Raw genomic sequence first — 10,957 nt, forward strand, 5'->3', positions numbered from 1 at the left:
CACCAGAGCTGAACTCACAGATATTGTAATACAACATCACTAAATTTACCTTCAATGAAATAAAAGGCTACATGCTTCCCCCTGAGAACAGCTGCCCCTTGTGCATGTAGTTCCTCATTTTAACACTGTCTCTCCATCCAGGCATTTTCACTGTGATCATCACCCTTGATCCTAGGCACATAAGGGAAATCAAAGGAACCTACAGTACGTGCAGAATACGCTGTTCTGCCTCAGAGTTGGACACCTTCTCCCCTGCAACATGTCAGATTCCAACACAACCATCTTCACCAACCCCTCCTCCTTCATCCTGCTGGGCATTCCTGGGCTGGAGGGGGTGCATGTCTGGATCTCCATCCCCTTCTGCGCCATGTACGCCATAGCCGTCTTGGGGAACTTCACCATCCTGCTGATTGTGAGGATGGAGCAGAGCCTCCATGCGCCCATGTACTATTTCCTCTGCATGCTGGCTGTCACCGACCTGGTCCTGTCTACGGCCACCCTGCCCAAAATGCTGAGCATCTTCTGGTTCAATTCCAGGGAGATCGAGTTCAGTGCCTGCCTCACCCAGCTGTACTTCATTCACTGTTTCACAGCAATGGAGTCTGGGATCTTCGTGGCCCTGGCTTTGGATCGCTACGTGGCCATCTGCGATCCCCTGAGACATTCCACCATCCTGACAAATGCTATTGTGGCTAAGATTGCCCTGGCTGTGCTGCTGCGGGGTGTCCTGCTTTTACTGCCCTATCCCTTCCTTGCTAGGAGGTGGCCATATTGCAGAACCAATGTCATTGCCCACACGTACTGCGAGAACATAGCATTGGTGAAGCTGGCCTGCGCCGACATCCGGATCAGCAGCTACTATGGGCTCTTGGTGATATTCTTAGTGACTGGTCCGGATGTGTCTTTTATCACCTTCTCCTATACTCAGATCCTCAGGGCCATCTTTAGTCTCCCCACAAAGGACACTCGCCTGAAGACTTTTGGTACCTGTGGCTCCCACCTCTGTGTCATTTTAGCCTTTTACATCCCAGCTCTCTTCTCCTTCCTCACACACCGGTTTGGCCATAGTGTGCCTCTGCATTTCCATGTCATCACTGCCAACATGTACCTCCTGGTGCCCCCCATGCTAAATCCCATCATCTACGGGGTGAGGACCAAGCAGATCCAGGAGAGGCTTATCCACTTCTTTACTGATAAAGGGACCTAAAGTTTTCTCCTGGTTCCCTGTCTCAGACCGAGCTCCATGGAGAGCTGGCTGGTGACCTGGTGCGAAGCCCTCCTTCCTAGATCAGTTACAGGACGGTGAACGAGACATTAGAGCCTTCTCTGCCCTTTAAAAACACCAAGACTGGATGAATCAGAGAGAGAAGAAGCTGGGGTAGGACAGAGGCGCCAGGGAAGTGGAGGGGACTCTTTGATTGCAGGGCTATGACTGTAGCAGAGAGACGGACTCCAGGTGGAGGAGAATCTGGAGAGGCTGCAGGTCGGTTGCAGTGCCCAGCTCTGTGCCTTGTGAAACATGTTGTTTCCCGGGGCTCCCAGCAGAGCATGTCCTGCAGGGATGGTTTAGGGTCCATGCTGGTCACGGGCAGCCCTTTCACATATCCCATGTGCCTCTATTTTCAACTCTTTCCTTTTCCTGCCAGGATGATGGGGATTCCCCATGGCCGAAGACAACTGTCACCTCTCCCCATGTCGGCTCCCTCCAACTCCAGCGCTTTCTGCCCTTCCTCCTTTATTCTGCTGGGCCTGCTGGGGCTGGAGCGAAAGCACTGCTGGATGTCCATCCCCTTCTGCTCCATCTACATCACCGACCTGCTGGGCAACGCCGCCCGGCTCTTCCTCATCAAGACGGCACCCGGCCTGTGCGAGTCCACATCTCTTTCTCTCCATACTGGCCCTGACTGTCATTTCCCTGTCCAGCTTGGCCCTCCCCAGGATGCTGGGAACCTTCCGGGTCAGAGCCTGGGAGGTCATCTGTGCTTCCTGCCTGGCCCAGATGTTCCTAACCCATGTGTGAGGGGCCTGTGGCCACTCGCCAACACTGATCAGGGGAGGGGCTGGTAACTTCTGGGACCAAAGGCCGGGGGCGGGTCAAGGGGAAATCAGGAGTCTTACACGGACAGCCCCCAGTGCCAATGGGGAGTGGCTAACCCTTCAAGTGTGCCCGATTGACAGGGAAGCAGCCCAATGAGGGAGCCAGGAGGCCGGGGTCCTGTTCTCCGTGTGAGCTGGCACTGGCTGGACAGGGCAGGGCCGGGCTAAGGACAGAGGTGGGCCTGAGCCAGGGCAGCCGGCGCCAGAGGGGCCGAGGGGCCACCCGGGGAGCCGGTTTGGAGACTGAGCAGCGGCTGTGCTGGGGGAGGTTGGATCTGGGGCTGTGGGAAGCAGAGAAGAGTTGGGTTGGGACCGGGGTTGGGCTGAGGCCAGAGCAGGGGTTGGAACTGGGTGCGGTGAGTGAGCGGCTGGGGGGAGCGACATAAGGGGGACCCTGGGCAGGGCCCAGGGCAGGGAGACGCCACCAGCACAGAGGCCGACTGGGCGATGCTGGGGAGAAGGGCCCTGCCCCTAGCTCTGGGGGTGTGTGGCCATCCCAGAGCCTGTGTCCGACCCGTGGCATCCCTGCCATCCAGCCAGTCCTGGGTAGAGGCCTTGGACATGTGTGACGTGGACTGTGAATGTCCCTCACCCAAGAGATGCTGTGTGTTGGGCCCCTGGGCCAGGGGTGGTGTTGGGTATTCGCCTTTAACCTTTCTCCTCTTTTTTTTAATTAGTGGCTGTTAAATAAATTGTATTTGCTTTGCACTATATGAATCCATCAGAGAGTCAGGGAAGCACCTAGTGCAGAGCGCCCCCTGGCATGGGGACACCCTAGCCCTGTCCTAAGTGACCACGACAAGGTTGGGGGGGTCGAGCCCCCCAGGGATCCTGAGACCAGCCTTGTCAGGTTTACAGGGACCCCGCCACACAGGAGAGTGGGAGGGGAATCCTCGAGGTCAGGCTGGCATCTCGGTAAAGAGTGTGGGAGCGAGGTCTCAGATCCTTTTGCTAACCAACTCCCCTGGGGTAGTGTGTGATCCAGGAAAGATCCCCACAATAACAGGATCATTCCCCAGCTTACACCTGCACTGGGTATGGACTGGGAGCCCATTGCCTGGAGCCGGCCCTTTGGGGTCAGACAAGGGATCAGCTTTGAAACTAGCTGGATAAGAGTTGAGAGAGGCTGAAGGATAAGTCCCTGCGTTACCAGGGAAGGTGGGTTGCCGTGTGGATGCCGGGCTGGCTTCTGTAGCTCACATGGCGGGAGATAAATGGTGCACTTTGCACTAACCAGCTCGTTACAAATGTACATGGGACCTGCACGGGAACCACAAGCCACCCCTGCCCAGGGGCTGAAGACTGAACAATAAAACGGAGTCTAACAAACATCCTGCATGACACTTTTGATCACTGCATCTGAAAGCTCTTTAGCTAGCCTGCTGAGCTGCGTTCTCCCCAAGTTCTGGACGGACTGAGACACACAGAGGTGAAGTGATTTACCCAAGTCCATACAGTGAGTGAGCAGGAGAACTGAGTGCAGAAACCGGGAGTCCTGACCCCCAGCACCATTGCTTTAACCACTACATGGCATTGCTTCTCTTTGTCCTGCATGAGACTGATGCAGTGAGGCTGTGTGTGTGTCATGATCAAGGGAGTTGCAGTCCTTCTCACACAGGAGGGGTTTTAAATAAACAGCTACAAACCACCGCCACAAAAATAGGTTTTCGCACAGCTCAGCCTTCAGCCTTGTCTTGCTTGTTTACCAAAGACCACTTGCTGCCTGGAATCCTGCACAGTGCACAGAGACCTAACGATGTGCTGCACGGAACCTAATCAGTGCAAGGTGTGACTGTAAGGCCCTGCTCAGCGCCTTTCGGTAGCGGCACCCCAGCCATAATAATCCCTATTTAATGCATGGAGAGCCTGGGGCCTAGAGTGAGCAAGTGACTTGTCCAAGGTGCCCCAGCGAATCCGTGGCGAAGCTGGAACTCTTCTCTCCCAGCTCACCGGAGAGAGAGAGCGCCAGGCTCTGTGCTGCTGTGTGAGCCTGACTAGCCAGGTCTGAGGGAGACTAAGCGAGGGACTGGCAGCTAGGGACTCGTGGGATATGTTCCAGTGGGATGTTGTTGCTCCAGAAGGTTCCACGTAGCTTTACAAACCAGAAACAGGGTCCGATGCACCCACCGGTGGCCTGCAGCATGGCAGCTGTTTAGCAGCGCACAGCTCCCCTCCAGTACACAGTTTAGAACAGGACAGGAAGAGGAATTTCTTTTGAAGCAAGGTCTTCATTTCATCTGTCCAGCCCAATGCAGCTTGAGTCCTTCATGGGAGGTGCTGGGCACAGTTGCATACAAAGAAGAAGAAGAAGAATACTGTATCCAATCAACAGTCCAGGGTGACTCAGTTTACCCACATTGAAATTTGACCAGGACATTTGGGTTAACAATGTCACTTCAGCTGCCATGTAAGATTTTAGTAAAATGATCAGGGCCTCAGTTTTACATTGTGTCTGAAAATTATTTTGAGCAACCACAGACACCAGCACAGGCCATTGGTTTGTGGACTGATGAAGAGGCAAGGGTCATCATCCAATAGCTGGAAGTTGAAGCTAGACAAATGCAGGCTGGAAATAAGGTGCATATTTTTATGAGCGACGGTAATTAACCCCTGGAACAATTTACCCAGGGTTGTGGTTGATTCTTCCATAAGAGAGAATTTTAAAATCAAGACAAGATGTTTTTCCTAACAGATCGGCTCTAGGAGTTGTAGTAAGAAGTGAGAGCTTAAGACCTGTAAAACAGGCTAAAGGCCTAAGTGGAAAAAACCAAGTGAACAGGAGTATAAGTGGAAAAAACCAAGCTAGCTAAAATTGGCACAGGAAAGTGCTGTCAAAATATTAAATTATGTAGCAGGTATAGGAGGTACCAAGATACTTACTCCCTAAAATGACACTTTGATGAATAGAAATGACTAAAAATTGATAAATGGAGTTGTTTTGCCCAAATCAGCCAATTAACGGAAAAAAATGGTATTAGACTACGTCAAGGGGGTGGCAACTACGTATGTCAAAAGGGGCAGAACGAAATTATATGAAACAGTGTATAAAAGAGGGTATCAGAGGGAATACCGACGGGTCTAGGGGATAATGGAAAGTCCCGCCGTTGGGCTGTGGCCATTGTAACGCCGCCTATGTGAAACTGACCCAGAGATACTCTGTAAGTCACTTCTCATTGTGCCGCACGCAATAAACCTGGCCTGGGTGCCTTCGTTGCTCAGCTAATCCGTGGTCGTGTTGATTCATTCGATCGTGAGAGCCGTCTCAATTTCCTGATCAGAGCTGCGACAGCATCTACACAGGAACACACGCACGTAGCGTAACTGATAAACATCGGTGACCAACACACCGTACCACAGGAGTTATTGTGGGATAGGTGTCTGGCCTGTGGTATACAAGGGGTCAGACAGGACCACCACAATCACATGCTCTTCTGGGCATGGAATCTGTGAATTATAAAAGACCTAGAACGTCAAAGGATGATGGGGCCATCAGCCCTCCCGCCAATACTGCATGCAGTCCTGGCCACCCCATCTCAGAAAGGCTGAGCAGAATCATGGGAGGCCCAGAGCCCTGCAACACCAACTGGGGAGACTGAATGGGATACGGATGGTAGAAAGGGCACTTCTATTTCCCATCTCCCTCATGGCAGCAAGGGGTAGGGGATGTGATAGAAAGGCAGGACAGACAGAGTAAACACTCCTGTGCATGATGCAGTTAGTCTGAGACCAACATTGGAGATTTCTGAGAATAAGAAGAACCAGTGACCACAGAGACAATTAAAAACCTTGATTTGTTTTTAAAAGAATCTAAGCCCTTTTGCTGACTTGTAACGAGCCAGGGCAAGGGGTGGGTTACCCCATCGCAGCCTGTGGAAGGGCTCTTCCACCTTCCTCCGGAGGCCTGGTTCCTTTAACTGTCAGACAGGACACTGATAGGGCTGTCCACCCACCAGGATTGCCCTGGAGTCTCCAGGAATTAAAGATTACTCTTTAATTAAAGATAATGTCTTGGGATGAAACCTCCAGGAGTACGTCCAACCAAAACTGGCAACCCTAGACACTGGGCTATTGGGCGCCCTGCACCTGGCACTTTCTGCATCACAGGTCATTGCCACAGCAGCCTTGGCTGTTCCCCGGCTAGATGTAGAGACATGGGAAGAGAACAGAACCCAGCTTCCAAGGCGAGGGGGCCCCAGTGATTTCTGTAGCAGCATCAGTACAGCCACCAGTACAGCCTGGGGATAGGCAAGAGATGCCCAAGCTATATGCCGGGGACAGTACTCAGGCACCAGCATCTCCTCGCAGGGAGCCTCCCCCGACTCCTGGGGTGGAGGAGTGCCCCTGCAAGGGCCGTCGACGCTGGAGGTGTTCGCTGCGGCACACGCCCTCATGGGCATGCCCATGCCTCCATTCCACTCTCAGCCAAGGGAGTGGGGACTGGCATCTCGGGGTAAACCTGCACTGGGTGGCCCCGGTGAATGGCAGAGACAGGAGTCCAGGTCTCCCCCCAGACAGTTGAGGAGGGTCGAGAGTGCGGGCTGCCCTCCCAGCTCCAACACTGGGACATTGAGCTCCTCGACACCACGGCTCCGAGGGTGGTCTCAAGGCTCCGGCACGTGGTGACGCCATTCCAGTTCCGCCTTGCGAGGGGATCTATCTTCGGGATCCCGCACCAGGGCACTGAGCACAGCGCAGCACCGGTCCCGATCTCGTGCACACACTCCGGAGCGGATCCCAGTGGCTGAGCAGACAGGAGGCACTCGGCGTTGGTCCCGATCCCCGGAGTGCAGCCCAGCACAGATGTGAGTGCCCGACTGCCAACACGCCTGCCACCGCTCCCACTCCCCAGACACCGACAGGGAGGCACGACACAGGTCTCGATCCCCAGCACGCAGCCCGGTGCGGATCCCGGTAACCGAGGAGTCCCGAGGCACTCAGTACCGCTCCCGATCCTTGACACACCACTCGGCGACCGAAGTTCAGAAACATGCTCGGCGCTGGTGCAGATCCCCAGCCCGTAGCCCAGCATGCCCACCTCCCGACACCCCCATGCCCAGCACCGATCCAGGTCCCGGTCCCACAGCCAGCTGGAGGACTCTCGCAGGTGCCAATAACGGTCCAAATCCCCAGCACGCGGCCGGGAATGGATCCCAATGCTTGACACCACCGTCGCCGTCACTCCTTACCCAGCGCCGTAGAGCGCCGGCACCGCTCCCGATTCCCAGCCCACAGCCCGGCGCCGGGCCCAGAACCGAAAGTCTAAGCACTGAGGGAGCCCTCGGCACCGCATCATCACTCTCGCTCTCCGGAGTCCAGGCGGGGGCGCAGTCCTTATGGTTGGCTCCGCTCCAGGTCTCCCAGGGGCAAACGCCGCTACACGACCTCGGTGCCTCGGCAGTGGTCGTCCAGCTCCTCCAGCAACTCACCCCCTTGCCGGCACCGCGGGCACCTCTTCGTCTTGGAGCAGGTCATCGGGGAAGACCGGTAGGGACTGCAAGTCCCGGCGGCACCGGTTCTGAAGCTCGGAGCGCCATCCTCACTGGGGCCCTCCCCACTCGGCACCAGGACCGGTCCCAGCATGGCCTCAGGGCCCCTGTCAATGGCCCTAATGGGGTCCCTGGGGAACTCAGACAGCCCAGGGTATGGTGTCGGTCTCCTCCTCGACGGCCCACCTGCCACCGCCCCCTCTGAGATAGCCGGACAAGGGCCATTCCTCCGGGGAGGAATCTGACCCCCAGGAGGGTCCCTCTACGGGGCCCCTCCCACAGTCCTCCTCCTCCTCCCCGGACGATACAACCACCAGGGATTGCAGGGCACCCCTCCCGGATTTTAAAGCTCACCAAGAGCTACTTAAGAGGGTGGCGGACAACTTGAACCTGGAGCTCAAGGAGCTCTCCAAAGAGGAGGACCCCCTCTTCGGGGTAACTGGGTCGGCAGGGCCGTCCAGGGTCACCCTCCCTGCCCATGAGAGGGTCTTCAAACTTGTTAAGGCCCTCTGGCAGACCCCCGCCTCGGTTGCCCCCACTTCCAAGGCTGCCAAACGGAAGTACTACGTCCTGGCAGAGGGGTTCGAGTTCCTCTACAACCATCCTGCTCCAGGGTTGCTGGTGGTGGATGCCGCCAACCAGCAAGACAGACAGGGGGCCCAGGCAAATACCCCCAAGAATAAAGAGAACAAAAAGTTAGACCTCTTCGGCAGAAAGGTCTATTCTACGGCGGCTTTGCAGCTGAGGATTGCAAATCACCAGGTGCTCCTCGGCCACTGCAACTTAAACCTCTGGTCCTCCCTCCAGAGGTTCGTTCAGGGTTTGCCTCAGGACCAGGCAGCAGATTTCGCCACCCTCATTCAGGAGGGTGTGACAGTGGCAGGAGGGGACCTTCAGTCAGCCAGTGACGTGGCAGATTCCGCGGGTCCGGCGATGGCATCGTTATGCGTCGGTGCTCCTGGCTCCAGTCATCAGGGCTGTTGCAAGAGGTCCAGCAGTCAATCCAGGACCTGCCATTCGATGGCGCTGGCCTCTTTTCTGACCGCACGGATGACAAGCTGCACACCCTGAAGGACTCCAGGGATACCCTGAAGTCTTTGGGGCTATACACGCCGCAGGCCTCCAGGCGTCAGGCATGACCGCGTCCCCAACGTCAGCCCCAGCCGGCACTGAGACCACCTCCCCGACCCGCTCAACCCAGGAGGGGTTACCGGGCGTCTAATCGCCGGGACCGCCAAGGCCTCTTGGTGGGTCCCCAGCAGGGGCACCCGAAGGGGAATAACAAGAAACAATTTTGATGATGCGCACGAGGGTGGCACCTCCCCCATCCCCCTGGATCTAAACTTTCCCTTTGTGTACAGACTGAAGCCATACTTCGCAGAGTGGCAGAGCATTACCTCCAACCGTTGAGTGCTGGGCGTAGTGCGCAGAGGTTATGCCCTGCAACTCTCGGCCTTCCCCGCGGAATCTCCCACTACCCCGTCGCTCTTCAGGGACCCCTCTCATGACCATCTCCTCATTCAGGAGGTGAATTCTCTTCTCCTCAGGTCGGTGGAAGAGGTTCCTCTTTGGGAAAGGGGTTCTACTCCTGTTATTTACTCATTCACAAGGCAAAGGGAGGCATGAGGCCCATTTTGGACCTTCGCCATCTGAACAAGTTCATCAAGCGCCTCAGACTCCGTATAGTTTCCCTAGCCTCCATCATTCCTGCTCTAGATCCAGGGGACTGGTATGTTGCCCTCGACCTAAAGGACGCTTATTTCCATCCTCCCAGGTCACAGAAGATTCCTCCGGTTTGTGGAAGCTGGCTGTCACTACCAGTTCTCAGTCATGCTCTTTGGCCTTTTGACCGCCCCCAGGGTCTTTACAAAGTGCATGGCGGTGGTGGCGGCCCACCTGCACCACAGAGGGGTTCAGATCTTCCCCTACCTGGACGACTGGCTGATCTGGGGCAGGTCCAGGGCCCATGTGAGGAACAACCTGGCACTCACCTGTGCGACATGCACCAGACTGGGACTTCTCATCAACGAGCAGAAGTTCACTCTCACCCCCGTGCAGCATATAGACTTTATCGGGGCCACCCTGGACTCCATGCAGGCCAGAGCCTTCCTCCTACAGCCTTGCTTCGAGGCAATGGCCGCCATAAACGCCGATCTCCACAGGTCCCCCATGACGACAGCCAGGCACTGCCTCTAGCTGTTGGGACACATGGCGGCATGCACATATGTGGTGAGGCTGGCTCACCTCAAGCTCAGGCCTCTCCAGGGGTGGCTGGCCTCAGTGTACATACCAGCCAGGCACTCGTTGAGCAGAGTGGTCACTGTCTCCACTCAGGTACTGTCCTCCCTAGATTGGTGGAGGGACCCAGGGGAGGTACTGAGGGGTACTGATTACGGACGCCTCGGATGTGGGTTGGGGGGCCCACATCAGCAGTGACCTCAGCACCCAGGGGCTCTGGTCGGCAGAGGAGCAGTGCCTCCACATCAATGTCCGAGAGCTCAGGGCAGTCCGTCTGGCCTGCAAGGTGTTCCTCAGATTCCTGAGGGGCAGGATGGTGCAGGTCCTCACGGACAACACATCGGCCATGTTTTACATAAACAGGCGGAGGGGGGTTGCGCTCCTCGACCCTTTGCCAGGAGGTCATTCGACTTTGGGACCTTGCAGTGAAGCACGACTTCCACATATCTGCCTCTCACCTCCCGGGGGTCAGGAACAACGAGGCGGATCACCTCAGCAGGTCGTTTCTACCCCGCCACGACTAGTCACTGCACCCGGAAGTGGTGACTTCCATTTTCCACAAGTAGGGTGTTCCCCAACTGGACCTGTTTTGCGTCATCCTGGAACAAGAAGTGCCTGAGGTTCTGCTCACTCTGGGGTCGTAAGCTGGGCTCCATCTCCGACACGTTCCTCATAGACTGGACAGGGACCCTGATGTATGCGTTTCCCCCCATTCTTCTGATGCCCAAGGTCCTCTTGAAGATCAAGAGGGACAAGGCGGACATCATTCTGGTCGCCCCGGCCTGGCCGAGAAAGCATTGGTTCAGCGTGTTGCTGGACCTATCCATCGCCATGCCGATACCACTCCCGAGGCGTTATGACCTGCTCTCCCAGGACGGGGATTGCCTGCTGCACCCGGACCTGGCCTCCCTCCATCTGACAGCATGGAGACTCTGGCTGATGGAGGGACAGAGAGCTTGCTCAGTGCAAGTCCAACAGGTCCTGCTGTATAGCAGAAAACCTTCCACTCAGGTGCTGTACCGGGCCAAGTGGAAGCGCTTTACCTGTTGGGCAGAGTCCCAGGCTATCCCACCGAGCTGCTCACCCATACAGGCGATCTTGGAGTACCTGCTCCACCTGAAACTGCAGGGCCTCGC

The 10,957-nt window shown here is 56.1% G+C and overlaps 1 protein-coding gene across 1 annotated transcript; it reads left to right on the forward strand.

Moving 5' to 3' along the window:
• The first annotated feature begins 259 nt into the window (after nucleotides 1-259).
• On the forward strand, nucleotides 260-1,207 carry LOC137167528 (olfactory receptor 52R1-like). The gene has a single exon (XM_067569745.1). The coding sequence runs from the start codon at nucleotides 260-262 to the stop codon at nucleotides 1,205-1,207; it is 948 nt and encodes a 315-aa protein (XP_067425846.1).
• The last annotated feature ends 9,750 nt before the right edge of the window (nucleotides 1,208-10,957 follow it).

This window comes from Emydura macquarii, unplaced genomic scaffold (assembly GCF_026122565.2).
Source record: "Emydura macquarii macquarii isolate MOO-44397 ecotype Brisbane River unplaced genomic scaffold, CSIRO-AGI_Emac_v2 contig_2926, whole genome shotgun sequence".
NCBI lineage: Eukaryota > Metazoa > Chordata > Testudines > Chelidae > Emydura > Emydura macquarii.

What these genes read in the sequence shown, in the direction of transcription:
- LOC137167528 (XM_067569745.1), top strand. Translation starts at nt 260, where the DNA reads ATGTCAGATTCCAACACAACCATCTTCACCAACCCCTCCTCCTTCATC.